The following is a 13009-nucleotide window of genomic DNA, read 5'->3' on the forward strand; positions in this document are numbered from 1 at the left end:
ATTATATACATTGAGTATATAGTTGTCTTTTCTAAATTTCAAGTCTCCGAAAGGATAACACACGTTTTTATTTTTTGTTATCTATCAGTGCATAATCATCATTTTCTATCAATATTGGGCACCTCCAACTTCCTCGTAGGGTCCATGAACATTTTCACCATTTCATCGGTTACTGCCTCCTTGCGCTGATAATAAGAATAAATACTAATTATACTCCAATTCTGAAAAATACCGAAATCTAAATAAAACAATACCTTTTGGAAATCGCCTACGAATTTCTGTACTAATTTGATGCAGATCTGCTTCATCTCTCCAGTCAGTAATGTTCCCGCTTTATACTCATCATATAATCTCTTCAATTCAGTGTCATCGTCCAAAAAGAAACTTATATATTGATATGGCACATCCACATCAGGATTGCCACCATGGAGGCGATGCAATTCAGCAGTGTCACCGCCTCCGGAGAAGGCATAGCGATTGATCTTGTTCTTGATTTGATTGGGAGTATCCGAGAGGTAAATTGCCGAATTAGAATCAGAGGCGCTCATTTTCGATTGTGCACCCTACGTGTAAAAACATCATAGTTAAGGTGAAGCCAGTCTATTGCTGCGGAGAGTAAAAACTCACTTGAAGAGCCGGCAAAAATCTCCCATGTATAAGACTTGGCTTTGGGTATTTGAGCTTGTGGGCACAATCACGAGTGAGACGGAAATATGGATCCTGCAATTATTTAGAATATTCAATAACTAAATATCGAATTTCGAGTATATCCAACTATATTAATCAGCTTTACTTGATCAATAGCACAAGGAATTAGGCATGGGATGTCGCTACGACTGCCAAATATTTGAGGAAAAGAGTTCGAAAACGAAGGAGCCGCTTGAATTGCAACGAAATGGGATTTCCCAATGCAGTCACTAATTAAAAAAGGTTGTGATAAATAATCAAAAAAAAAAAATATTATAGGGAAACTCTTGAGCTAACCTGTCATTAAATCCAAACACTGCCTTCGACTGACTAAGGGTAATTCCCCGTGATATTTTGACTACATTGCGGTAGAATGCACCCCTAGAAAAACAAAATTAACACGCATGTTTCCGACATCTGAATACTGATTTGCGTTACCCAACATAATCGAGGTTGGAGAAAATAAAAGTTTTTTCCGGCTTAAACCCAAATGCAATAATGTCTTTAGCGTTCTGCAACGTGTATTTGTAGCACTGATCGATGGTGAGACTGGGCTTGAAAAGGAATTTTTCATCATCTATCATAACATCGATATAAAAATGTTGTTTGAAAAGGATATGCTAAACAAAAAATCATTACCTGTAAGCTGAATAACTAGAGGCACATCGAACACTTCTTGGAGCCATCTAAAAACAAAATATGATATTTATAATATGCATGTTAGAATTTTGTATTGACTAATGATACTTGCTGGCAAAATATGAAAGGAATTGCGTGACCAAGATGCATACTATCACTGCTTGGACCACGCCCAGTGTACAAATAAAATGGCTTCTTTTTTTCGTAACAATCCAGAATACGATTAAACTCTCTGTAAAAGAAAAGAATAAGAACAATGAATGCATTAACAACAAAAAAGAATACGTTTACCTGTGCGAAAAGAAGTATCCTCGTCTCAAAAATGGATGCGGCTTCTGCCCAGTTAGATTTTCAAATCGAGCTAGCAATTTTTCATCTATAGGCTGAGTCCCGAACTGCTCGATTAGTTTATCATAATTAATGGCACATTGTTTTCCATCAACGACAGCGCCTTGAACATCCCAAGGAGTCACGATTTGCTCGTGAGGGGCAGAGTCTGCTTGGTCAGCTATGACAGTATCAGCCATCTGATTGCTTAACGTGGAGATGCTTTGGTCAGATTCGATTGTTTTAGTCATTGAGATCGTTAAACTAGATAAAAAAACTACAAAGATATCCTAGGATGAAATATTCTGTATCATAAATGATATAGTAATATAAGAATCCAGTCACAATTTGTGACGCAAAAACAAAAGGTATTTGTTTATTTCATAAATAATAACACATCTTTTAAGCGGGATCAATTCTAGAGCATGTCGCTATTGAACAAGGTAAGATCTTATTTTCATGCTAAAACTTCATGCTAAAACTATTTATGATTCCAATACCATTCAAACTCACACGCTTCCGCTCTCAAGTTGCCATATCATTCTTTTAGGTCACTTTCCAACTCTAGATTTTTCTCTGCCGCTACTCGCCCTCTTCGGGCCACAGTATCTGCAAAGGAGACAAAAGAGGCCGCTGAAAAAGTGGATGATATTCTATTAGGTAAATATGATGGTTTTATCCTCCTCATTATCATTTTAAAGGACTAATCCTTTCCATCTAAAATTTAGAACCCAAAAAAATCAAACCCACACATGGAATCGTCGTCTGCAATCTTCATTTCCGCTCTTATATCCCTCAATACCTCGATTTCTATGTAGATTTCGCGCGTCGTGCTGCACATGCACTTGGGATTCCATGTTCTGGTCCAGTTTTCTTACCAACTCAGATTTCTCGATGGACTGTTCCACGATCTCCATTCATTCATAAAAAATCACAAGAAAATTTTGAGCGAAAGACACACAAGCGTCTATTACAACTGAAGGATGCAAATCGAGAGGTAGTAGAACGATGGCTACACTATGTTAAAGTGAATGCACCTGGTGGAGTCGGAATGCGAGCAACTATGTTTGAATGGGAAGAACTTGGATTTGGCAAAAGGATTTTGGAAGAAATGAAACAGCAGCAACATCAAATGCAGAGTGGGCTGGAAGAAATTGAAATGGGCGCAAGCAGCGAGGTTCAAGGGGGTGTGAAAGGTCTAGCAGATAAGCTGGTAAAGCAAATGATAGCTGATGAAAAGGAACCATTAGTAGAGGAAAAGAGTAAAGGGGCTGAATCATAGATGATTTTTATGTATAATTTTCGATCTTTTTACTACGTTATAAATTCTTTTTTTCATTTAGACATTGGGTGGAGGAAATCTTTTGAAATAAATGTAAAATAATAGCTGGAAGATTACAACATAAATTTTGCAAATGACAATCAAGCTCAAGGATACTATTATTGCTTAAATAATAACTGCAAATTGAACCGAGAATTGGCAAACATTTTCTCACTTGGTGTAAATGAAGTTTTCTGACACAATTTATTTTATAAAATAGCATTGAAAGATGTATATTTATAATAAAAGGGTTTTACAAAATAGCCAAAGAAAGAGGAGGGATATATTATATACATAAAAAGACTAGCAAATAGTAAATTGTTATCTGGAGAAGAAAAATTGTCTATGCTTTCCCTTTTCCTTTGTCCTTTCTTGTAATGGAAGCCTCTTCTTCTTCAAGCATATCTTCTTGAAAATCATTGATCAGTTCTGGCATTACAACTTGCACTTCCTCCCATTTTGCTAACAATTAATCTGTATGCATTAGTTTTCTATAACAAAAATTTTGTTAATTAATACACTTACTCTTGCTAGAATCGAAGAAAGTCATGTATAAAATTTGTTCATCCTGCAAACCTAGTTGTTCCACTGTCTGTGAGTCTTCTAAAATCGTAAAACTTGTAGGTGGGGGGCCGGAAAATGAACCGTTGCCTCCTGTTCCTTTGTATAGACGGATACCGTCGGCATCATTGGGAATGGGTTTTTCATCTGTAGATGCATCAGTAATTGTGGCATTATTCGAGGGGCGTGAAAGAGATAGACAGCGCAAGATCTTCGATTTTATATCACGGATACTAGAGTTACGCGAAGCTTCGATGAAAAGTGTGCTCTTATCATGACGGACAAGAAAGCAATAGTCATGAGGCTTTGACTAATGATCAAAAAATTATATTTGAGCCAATTGCCTAAGAAAACTACTAGAAGTTGAGACAAGTAATAGATAGAAAATGTCATTACCATCGTCGCGTAACGAAATGCAACTGAGTATTGGAGTTTAGAAAATTACTGGCGCTCTTTGCCTTGACACGCTCTGAAAATTATATCCGATTCATGCGTAAACAAAATTTTGATGATGTTTCGTTTAACGTCACCAATTCAGGGGGTGGTTAGGATTTCTCTGCAAACCTCGAGATCTACTTTCAACATCTAGTTCCTCCAACATAATTCTTCGTTTTTCAAAATGGCCACGCATAGAGAAGCTGTTATTGTAGATACAAAGTTTGTGGATCCCGCACCTATGCCCGATGGTGTTCCAAAAGTCAGTGAAGTTGGAGCAACATCCGCACCGCTCAAATCCGCTGCCTTTTTTATCGGTCAATATTGCAAAGATTATAATGAGGATTTCATGCTATGTAAGAATGAAAATGCGGACCCAGCACACTGTCTAAAGGAGGGCAGAAAGGTGACTCGCTGCGCAATGGATCTGTAAGTTTTCAACATTCTCTAAATTTTTTTTTCCCTTGTTTTATTTTTTTTTTCCACTACTCTCATCAATCATATATTTTCCATTCAATATCATTTTAACCATACTTTATTACAAAATGCAGGTTACGTAAATTGCGTGAAAACTGCGATAAGGAATTTGAGCAACATTGGCAGTGTCTCGATAAAAATAATCAGGAGTATACCTTCTGCCGCAAGGAGGAAAACAAGTTTAATAGCTGTGTGTTCAAGAGCCTTGTAAGTATATATATGTCATATATCTTTACTTAGATACGAATATATATGTACCAATGCTTTTCTTTAAATTCTCATTTTAGGGTCTCGAGAAAGTTATTCCTGGAGCAACTACACAAGTGCATCTAAATGAGAAACCGCTGCATGCTAAACGTTAGAACCTGTGTTGTGTTAATAGATTCTTGTTCTTCTTCCTTTTTTTTCTTTTCTTATTATAAACTGTCTTTTCTATATATTTTCGAAAATATTTTGAGCACCAAGGCCAAATACGCGCTTTTGAAATTTAGAGAAATTGTGACCGCATCCAATATGACTGCTGTAAGAACTTGCTCTTTTCCTTCGAATTTTAAAAAATGGAGAAGTTGGAGACCACAGTTGAATCTTCTGAATTACGACACCGAGCAAAGGACAGCCTCAAAAGTTTGGATAATGAACAAGAGAATGCTAATTTAGGAGTAAATGAGCCATCATCACTAAATGAGAAAACTCCTGGCACGAACCAAAATGGAGAAAGCGCTGAGGAAATAAGAGGAGGAGAAAACACTAGATCAGGGCGGGATGACCGCATCTGTAGAATATGTCTTGCTGGCGTGGAAGAGGAAGAAGAATTAGGCCGATTATTTAGTCCATGCCTTTGCAATGGAACGATGTAAGCGAAAGATTCTCACCATCACCCCCTTACATTTCATAAGCAACGCGAAATTGATGTCTTGCCATTTTCTGATTCTTCTCTGAAAACAATTAAACTAGGAAATATGTACACGTCAATTGTTTGAATCGCTGGCGAGTCTCAAGTCGCAAGAGCTCCTCATATTTTCAATGCGATAGCTGCAAATTCAAATACCGCTATAACCGAACTACATATGCAAAGATATTTTCTAGTGAGAGTATGTGCTATTTCGCCATTCACCCTCCTTTCAACCTCTTTTTTATTTTCTGCCTCCTTTTTATATTTATTTTTTTTTATTAACGATTCTCTTCTTATCTTGACTAGTTTCTCTAACTTTTATCACTCTATTGGTGTTCCTGATCTACGCCTTCCTTGCTGGATTCCTCATGAAAATCATACTTCATTTTATCGATACTCCAGAAGCACCCCCCTCCTCACCGGCAAATCAAATCCTGCCCTACTATGAACCCCTCACTTGGCGTGAAGTTTTCACCGTTGATGGTGCCCACATGCTTCTCGGGTTACTCTTTGTAGGCTTCATCGGATTTCTCCAAATCTTACTCTCACTTGTCTGGCTCGGTCCATTCCAAGGATGGGGAGGGCTTCGGGTAATCCGGGTTGGAGGTGGAGGGAATCGGGACGAAGGTCGATTGAATGGTGCTGTTTTAACTATACTTGTAGTAATTGGGGGGCTAAGAGCCATCTATGGAATATGGATGGGGGTAAGACGTTTGAACCGGAGACTCCTGAATTCGGTGGAAATGGCAATTCTAGATGTAAACCAGTAGTGACCAGCTACTGTATTCAATGAAATTTCCTCCGTTGTGAATAATTTGCCACGCTTCTTTAATTTGATCCCATATTCAACAATGATTCTCCAATACATTTAGAGTATTCTAACAAAAAACTTACGCTATTTTCCAAAGCCAAAATTGAGCGCTGTTTCCTGTTAGATCAATGTTTTTCTTTCATTCTCGATAAATCATTCTTATTAGGGGTAAAGCTTGATATATTATCCACCGAGGTGAATATACTAAGATACTGGTAACAATTCGCCCACCAACACTCGCTCATATTCCTCCATGACTCGTTGCAATCTTATCAACACTGAAGCACATACCTCTCTAACTCTCTCTTCTCGAGTCGTTTCAAGCGCTTCTAGTGCCCAATCTTTACACTCTACGACTTCTTTTCCAAAAGAATTAACTAGAGTTTGCGAGGACAGCGTGTTGATGGTGACAAGAATCCCAAAAAATAGGGCAGCCAAGCTTCCAACATGTCGAACATGGCGTAGAGAAAGAGCAAAATCAATATATTCACGGCACATTTGATTGATATGAGGCGTATTCGCTAAATAATATTATAACAATTGTCTGCTTAGATCATTATATATTCAAAAAGAAAGTAACTACGACATACTCGAACAATGCAAAAGTATTCCAAGGGCAGTGATGAATCTCTCTAGGAGAACTGGTTCCTGCATAGGATGATAGCCCATCGCCCTATTCAGCCATGTGAATAATTATCAATAATCTGGAATAGCCTTAGCAGATCATACACAGAGCAGCACATACCCTGTACACATTTTCTGCCACCACCCTGCTAATAGAGGGAAAAAAAATGTTCTTGCATATTTTGCGAAACGGTTTTTTTGGGCGGTATTCAACGGACGCTGAGCGTGGAAGCGACGCGTCTTTCCACCACGCAGCTCTGAGACTTCATGGAGCGAGTCAGCCAAAGGATTACGTTGTGATTGAAGTGTGAGATCCTGAATTTGACTAGCGAGATAGTCAATAGTTTGTGGAGGCTTAGAGCGGTCAAACGATTTGGTCCTGCTCGAAAGATGCTTAAAACAATAGTGATGAGGTTAGTAGAGAAACAACCAAATTCAGAATTGAATGGTTGAGTGAATACCGAATCCACTCCAGCAAGTTCTTTGGCTCCAGCAACTAATCCTGATAAAATTACAAAGCGTTGTCCAAGGGAATATTCTTTTGCAAAAAATTGCTCCACGATATACGGAACTGCGATCTCTGGTGCGCTTACTATGAGAGCGATCAAGGCTGCCTGTCTACATGAACTAAACTCCTCGAAATCATAATTGTCCTGTAACCCAATTATACAACGAGCAAGTTCAACAGCCAACTCTCCTAGAAAAGATCGTAGAAAAATAGAGCGTTAGATCGTATTTTCTATTCAAAACATTAATTCATAGTACCTAGCTCTGTTCCGACTCCAGCTTTCTGTCGAATCAACCCCTCGGCCTCTCGAAGCCCTAGTTCAAGTCGGTCTGGATCTTCGTGTGCACGCAAGTAAACAAGCAGCTCCCCAATGTATACCGGCTTCTTGATGCGCTTGGCTTTTGGCTTTCCTCGCTGACTCTCCTTCACGTCTTCATCCTCATCTTCCATAGGATACGGAACTAAACTGTCTTCCGAGGTAGCATCACTAAAGGCTTCATCGTCTCCGTTGTCCTCTATATAAATATTAATATATAACTTGAAATTCTATTTGGCTTATAATTAGAGATTTTACCATTTGCATAATGGAGTTCCACGATTGAATCTGGATCATCTTCCAATTCCTCGATATTTTCCTGGGAAGCTAAATCTTTATCAGCGATACCTGTATGTACTGTATCAACGACCCCCTCAATGTTATCCTCCGCTACCTCCTGGAATTCTTCTCTCTCGTCAACAGAAACAATCCCATCTTGTGCATTCACCAACTCAGCAAGAGCAACCATATCTTCGTCTGACCAATCCAATCCAAAATCAAGCGCTGTACCATTTGGATTGCTTTTTTTCGATATAATTTCGGCCGTCATCTGCAATTAAAAGAGCCGAATATTTAAAATAATTTTCGTCACGAGGTTCACAAAAGATAAAAGTTACCATTCCCAATTTTCGTATATCCTCCGCAGTACTGTCCAAATAAAAAGTCATTCCTCTTAGCATAGGGCCATTTTGAAATATCGAGGCAAGCTGGGTCTGAGACAGATATCCGGTCACGAGAAGAAGAGCTCCAGTGAGGTATTTTTGTTGCTCGAGCGATGCGTGCCCTATAAATACAGGATCAATCCATGCCTCGGCTATCAACTTGGCATCTTCTAATAGCCCATTATTCTCAGCTGATGAAATAAAAATTACTTTGAGAATGTGACTTTAATCCAATTCTGCTATAGTATTACCTTCCTCCATCGGAAAATCACTTAGCAAACAAGTTGCAATTCTTAGCGACCCAAATCCGTATACCTGCCCACCAAGAATGATTCTTCGTATTATTATACTCCTTAATATAACTTCATCTCCCGTCATGCTTGGCTTTTTTGCAAATGGCCCTATCCAGGAACGCAGCCATCTAGCAATTTTTCTAATTTCCCGTTTCGATCTCTGAGTCGGAGAGATATATTTGTTTGACGGGTACAAATCCGATAAATGAGAAAAAAGTGCAGTTATAAAGCGTTCAAGAGAAGATTGGCTGAGATTGTCAAAAACTAGTTTCCATGCTTGCATGTATAAGATAGGCTCAGAGGCGGAGGTGAGAAAACGAGAACGGACGCGAGAATAAAAACTTTCGATAGCCGGCTCTTCAGGTCAAATAATTGAATAATATAAAATAAATAAAAATGAAGAAGATGCAACCAATTGCCTAATAATATCACTTACGTGTGCATCCCAATCGACATAGCTTTTCAAGGAAATTGCTAGCTGCATATGCTAAAGTGTCTATTGAAGCTTCAAAAAATTACGACCATGATAGATATTGTAAGTGACCATGAAAATGAACTCCAAATAACACAATATGGCATATTTACTGAATTGAGGAGAAGAGTTGTGAGCATCCCATATCATGACTTCGAACCGTTCTGAAAGATACTTAAAATATAGTCTAATGTCGAATTAGCATATACTACATCCAATCATAATTATTCGCAATATCTATAAAAACATACTTGTCATAAAAGAAATCCGCATCATCAGCCAATTCCTCTCCCGGTCGCATCTCCATTATGACTAAATAATTAGCAATCCTAGTTGGCACAGAACACAGCAAGTCTACCACTTCTCTCCAATCCTTCTTTTCCCCTAAGCTCTCCTCGTTATCGAAAAATATCGCTTGGAAAAAATCTTCCATATTAAAGCAAGTGAGCAGCCGCCGAAGAATACGTACTACTGTTTTCACCAGATATGAATGCAAAGGTGCATCACCGGCGCGCAAGTTTGCGACTAGCACCTTAAAAGACACCATAGCCATTTTTCTTACGTTTACTTTTTGTGTGTTTTCACTGACAAAAGGAACAAAACATCCTTCAAAACACTGTGTCTGAACGATGGATAATGAAGTGATGAACTCGATTGGTAGCTGAAGAAGATGTTGGAGAGGGCGAGTCCATAACGAAGTGATCGAATGCAAACTTAAAGGAGGAGAGAGAGCGCGTAGAATAATAGAATAATCGTGCCCAATTTTAAGTATTTCAGCTGGAGATATTGAACTGGACAAGATGTTTTTAATAGTGCTCCGAAGGAGGTCCTCAATGACCTTACAAATCAAATGTCAGTAGATCAAAGTAACAGTCTACTATTTAGCCTTTTATCACCTTGTTTCTTGTAATTTGCCCATGTTTCTGAGCCATTTCTCTCAGATCCGCTAATGTTCTCGAGTTTTCTTCTACATTTCTAGCGGAGCTAGGCGGCCTGGGTTGCCTTTCATGCAACTCCATACTTGTAGGCTGTAGCCTTTGCAATGCGTTTACGAGAAGTATTAAATGAATTACAATGATTTAAAACTGCGTGACTGGCATTTTCGATCCCTAACCTCCTTCTCTCCCGCTCTCCACATTGCCGCCCGATGCATTTACTATCCCTCATTTTGGCCCTTTTCTTTTCACTGATCTCTGTGAGGGCAAATACGGCGATAAGAAGATTTCACGTATCATATGACGATCCCATCTCGCGCTTACCAGATGGAATAACAGAGGATTTGTTTACCGAAATGTAAAAGATATTCCAATAATCTTCTTAGCTGGCTACTAACTATTTTATCTTTTTCTTGTTAATGTTAGCAAGGTGCTCAAAGCACCATATGAGTTTGTCACTCGTGAGTTCATTACACCTGGTGGCGAACAGTGGTATAAAATCGCTGGCCTAAAAACAGGTGACAATTATGAACTGAGAATATCATACCCGTCTACGGTAATTATGGATTGGAGAGTTTTCAATTGTCTAGTCTGAATTCATGACAGTTATGTTAGCATCCCACGGGATTCTCGCTAGATCTATTTTCAGGAAATGATGGTAGAATGGTATGATATTCTTTTACTTTGATATAATTTTTCCTCTCCCCTTCCCCTAGTATTCAATTTATATTATTTGTTTAAAATCACAGAGCAAGTGGTTACGAGTTCGCGCTGAATATGAAGGATATTCGCACTTGCCTAATCGCGAAAGTATCCCTGTTCCTTTTAACATTGGTATTTTTTTTTGTCGGCACTTAGTTTATATATATTAGTTAACATTTGATAATGGTAGTTTTAGAAAGACTCGTTTACGGGCTCTCCATCCAGGCCTATAAGTTGGCATTGACCATTCTTTTAACAATTCTTGCCGGAATATATTTCGTGGTCCCCGCTGTGAAGCGACAACTGGAGAAGGTGGAGAAAGAGGAGGATGAAAAAGAAAAATAAAGTGTCGCTTTGTTTAATTTGTAATTAAATAAATAGATATTATCCCACCAGCGTTATCAAAGCAAAGTGTATAACTTTTTAACAAGGAAATATGCAGATGGACTTGTGCAATACCGAGATAAAAAACCATCAGAAACCATCCTATGTTCGCCGCCGCTTGAATGGCATTCGGCGATGCTCTTTCGCCGCATTCCGTTTCCTGCGCTTTTCAATTGCCTTCTCGATGGCCTTGGGATCCTTCTTGAGTTCGTTGAAGCGCTCAACCAACTCGAGTTTCTTTTCATCCGCTATAAATAGTGGGGAGGATTAGTGATCAGCCGTCTAATCTCTCCACCAAAATGGCCGAAAACACTCACATTTCTTCAAGAAGTATGGCTTCTTGCCCTCGGAAATCAACTTCATTTCGGCCTTCTTACGCGCTCGCTTCAATTCCTTCAAATGTTTTTCTCTCTTCAGAGCTGCTTCTTTCGATTCCTAGAGTGTAGAAAATAGGAGCCAATATCAACTATATATTCCTTGTTTATAAAAAAAAATAAACCAAGGCTGTACCAATCGCTTCAGCTCTCCTAGTAGTCTCTCTTTCTCTAATGGGTTTTTTGTTTTCTTCAACTTCTCTTTTAGCTGGCTAAGCTCAGATTGTTTGTAATCCGCAATAAAACTGTATGACTTTTCAAACAGATCCTGATTGAGTTTGCCAGAAAGTTGATCGAAGCGTGGATCGCGTCGTTTCTATCGAAAATTAAAGGAAATTAAAAAAATAAGTGAAAATTGTTGAAAAAAACAAAAACAAAACTTACCGTAGCTTCTATCGGCACCACTTCACGGAATCTACTTACTGGCCTCTTGATAGAAATTTCCATAGGCCTATCAGATATATTAGTATTTAAATCCAGAAAGACTGGAACTACAATATAAAGATTGGAAAAGATATTTACGCATTCTTATGCTTTCGCTTCTCGATTTCCGCTTGCTTTCTGGTATTTTTGGCAACTTTTTTCTCCTTCTTCTTTTCTTTAGGTCGGCTCTCTTCTTCGTCTGTGTCCTCTTCTGAGTCATGCGTAGCTTGTTTGCGGAAATTCTTATGGAATGCCTTCATTCCAACTTTCTCCTGAATTTCGGCGAGCTTTTCAAAAGGAATGTTAGCTAGACTTTGTTCTATCCGTTCCTATAGAAGTGAAATTCAAGGGTGATTAGCTAGAATATTTAGTGAGAACATTTCGATAGAATGAGTACAATTTCATCGTCTACTCTAGATTCGTCAGAATCCGTATCATCGTCTGATCTATCATCAGAATCTGATTGCGAATCTTCACTCACTTCTTCCTCTTCCTCCTCCCCTTCCTCTTCCTCTTCCTCTTCTAATCCATCATCGCCAGATTCTGCATGTTCTCCATCATAATTTTGTACTTCATTATCTGTCCCTGATTCTTCACCTTCGCTAGCTTGATCGAAAGCCATCATTCTTCGCTCCGCTCGTAACCGATCTTCATCCTAAAATGCATCATCAAGTTAATGAGATTAGGATTATTTGATATATAAACCACCAAAATAATGTAGCCTACAATACGTAAATTATTTGTCCTCGAGTTACTCCTCCTCCTGCTATTACTTGCAATTGTGTTCATATCTTTCTGTTTTGGTTTGGGCATTTTGATAACTCTTTTCAGTATACTGCCTATGTGTCAAATTCAAGCTTTAATCATTAGCGGCTTAGTTTATTTACCTCGGGACTGCTTTTTCATTAATCTTTTAGAGAACAGACGGAATATTAAACAAAATGTAGGATCTACATTTTGTTTTATATTCCGTCCTATCACTCTCAACCGTAATTATTCCAAGCCCATCCTCGACCTCTGAATAAATATAATTTTACATATATATTAATAGTGTAGGGTGGAGGTTGCAATAGCTATATAAGCTGTAAGTGACAAATCTCTAAACGATTTTGACGCCAAATGATAAAAGAGTACAACTGATGTTTCTTGCTCGCCGCCGAGGAAAA

General features: G+C 38.5%; 8 protein-coding genes across 8 annotated transcripts; 4 read left to right on the forward strand and 4 right to left on the reverse strand.

Moving 5' to 3' along the window:
• Nucleotides 1-98: 98 nt before the first annotated feature.
• Nucleotides 99-1904, reverse strand: VTP21DRAFT_8948 (uncharacterized protein; the record flags this gene model as incomplete). The annotated part of the gene is made up of 9 exons (XM_069399852.1): nucleotides 99-185; nucleotides 255-563; nucleotides 628-720; nucleotides 794-917; nucleotides 985-1068; nucleotides 1126-1264; nucleotides 1327-1373; nucleotides 1439-1558; nucleotides 1618-1904. The coding sequence occupies 9 exons, from the start codon at nucleotides 1902-1904 to the stop codon at nucleotides 99-101; spliced, it is 1290 nt and encodes a 429-aa protein (XP_069245644.1).
• Nucleotides 1905-2078: 174 nt separating this feature from the next.
• VTP21DRAFT_8949 (mitochondrial 37S ribosomal protein uS10m) lies at nucleotides 2079-2935 on the forward strand (the record flags this gene model as incomplete). Its single annotated transcript, XM_069399853.1, has 3 exons — nucleotides 2079-2096; nucleotides 2184-2313; nucleotides 2382-2935. The coding sequence occupies 3 exons, from the start codon at nucleotides 2079-2081 to the stop codon at nucleotides 2933-2935; spliced, it is 702 nt and encodes a 233-aa protein (XP_069245645.1).
• Nucleotides 2936-3317: 382 nt separating this feature from the next.
• Nucleotides 3318-3934, reverse strand: VTP21DRAFT_8950 (uncharacterized protein; the record flags this gene model as incomplete). The annotated part of the gene is made up of 3 exons (XM_069399855.1): nucleotides 3318-3436; nucleotides 3500-3845; nucleotides 3932-3934. 3 exons carry the CDS (start codon nucleotides 3932-3934, stop codon nucleotides 3318-3320), a joined length of 468 nt encoding a protein of 155 aa, XP_069245646.1.
• A 220-nt stretch (nucleotides 3935-4154) lies between these two features.
• On the forward strand, nucleotides 4155-4809 carry VTP21DRAFT_8951 (uncharacterized protein; the record flags this gene model as incomplete). The annotated part of the gene is made up of 3 exons (XM_069399856.1): nucleotides 4155-4399; nucleotides 4522-4654; nucleotides 4735-4809. The coding sequence occupies 3 exons, from the start codon at nucleotides 4155-4157 to the stop codon at nucleotides 4807-4809; spliced, it is 453 nt and encodes a 150-aa protein (XP_069245647.1).
• Nucleotides 4810-5004: 195 nt separating this feature from the next.
• Nucleotides 5005-6109, forward strand: VTP21DRAFT_8952 (uncharacterized protein; the record flags this gene model as incomplete). Its single annotated transcript, XM_069399857.1, has 3 exons — nucleotides 5005-5300; nucleotides 5402-5538; nucleotides 5646-6109. The coding sequence occupies 3 exons, from the start codon at nucleotides 5005-5007 to the stop codon at nucleotides 6107-6109; spliced, it is 897 nt and encodes a 298-aa protein (XP_069245648.1).
• Nucleotides 6110-6354: 245 nt separating this feature from the next.
• VTP21DRAFT_8953 (uncharacterized protein) lies at nucleotides 6355-10044 on the reverse strand (the record flags this gene model as incomplete). The annotated part of the gene is made up of 12 exons (XM_069399858.1): nucleotides 6355-6671; nucleotides 6741-6823; nucleotides 6896-7167; nucleotides 7236-7471; nucleotides 7540-7797; nucleotides 7857-8148; nucleotides 8216-8451; nucleotides 8512-8910; nucleotides 8990-9058; nucleotides 9139-9212; nucleotides 9277-9863; nucleotides 9922-10044. The coding sequence occupies 12 exons, from the start codon at nucleotides 10042-10044 to the stop codon at nucleotides 6355-6357; spliced, it is 2946 nt and encodes a 981-aa protein (XP_069245649.1).
• Nucleotides 10045-10172: 128 nt separating this feature from the next.
• VTP21DRAFT_8954 (uncharacterized protein) lies at nucleotides 10173-11007 on the forward strand (the record flags this gene model as incomplete). The annotated part of the gene is made up of 5 exons (XM_069399859.1): nucleotides 10173-10318; nucleotides 10387-10516; nucleotides 10576-10626; nucleotides 10710-10794; nucleotides 10853-11007. 5 exons carry the CDS (start codon nucleotides 10173-10175, stop codon nucleotides 11005-11007), a joined length of 567 nt encoding a protein of 188 aa, XP_069245650.1.
• A 141-nt stretch (nucleotides 11008-11148) lies between these two features.
• On the reverse strand, nucleotides 11149-12656 carry VTP21DRAFT_8955 (uncharacterized protein; the record flags this gene model as incomplete). The annotated part of the gene is made up of 7 exons (XM_069399860.1): nucleotides 11149-11294; nucleotides 11364-11481; nucleotides 11557-11736; nucleotides 11805-11871; nucleotides 11943-12172; nucleotides 12241-12498; nucleotides 12570-12656. The coding sequence occupies 7 exons, from the start codon at nucleotides 12654-12656 to the stop codon at nucleotides 11149-11151; spliced, it is 1086 nt and encodes a 361-aa protein (XP_069245651.1).
• Between the last annotated feature and the right edge of the window lie 353 nt (nucleotides 12657-13009).

The sequence above is a fragment of the Calcarisporiella thermophila genome, assembly GCF_041956535.1.
Source record: "Calcarisporiella thermophila strain CBS 279.70 unplaced genomic scaffold VTP21scaffold_43, whole genome shotgun sequence".
In the NCBI taxonomy this organism is placed as follows: Eukaryota; Fungi; Calcarisporiellomycota; class Calcarisporiellomycetes; order Calcarisporiellales; family Calcarisporiellaceae; genus Calcarisporiella; species Calcarisporiella thermophila.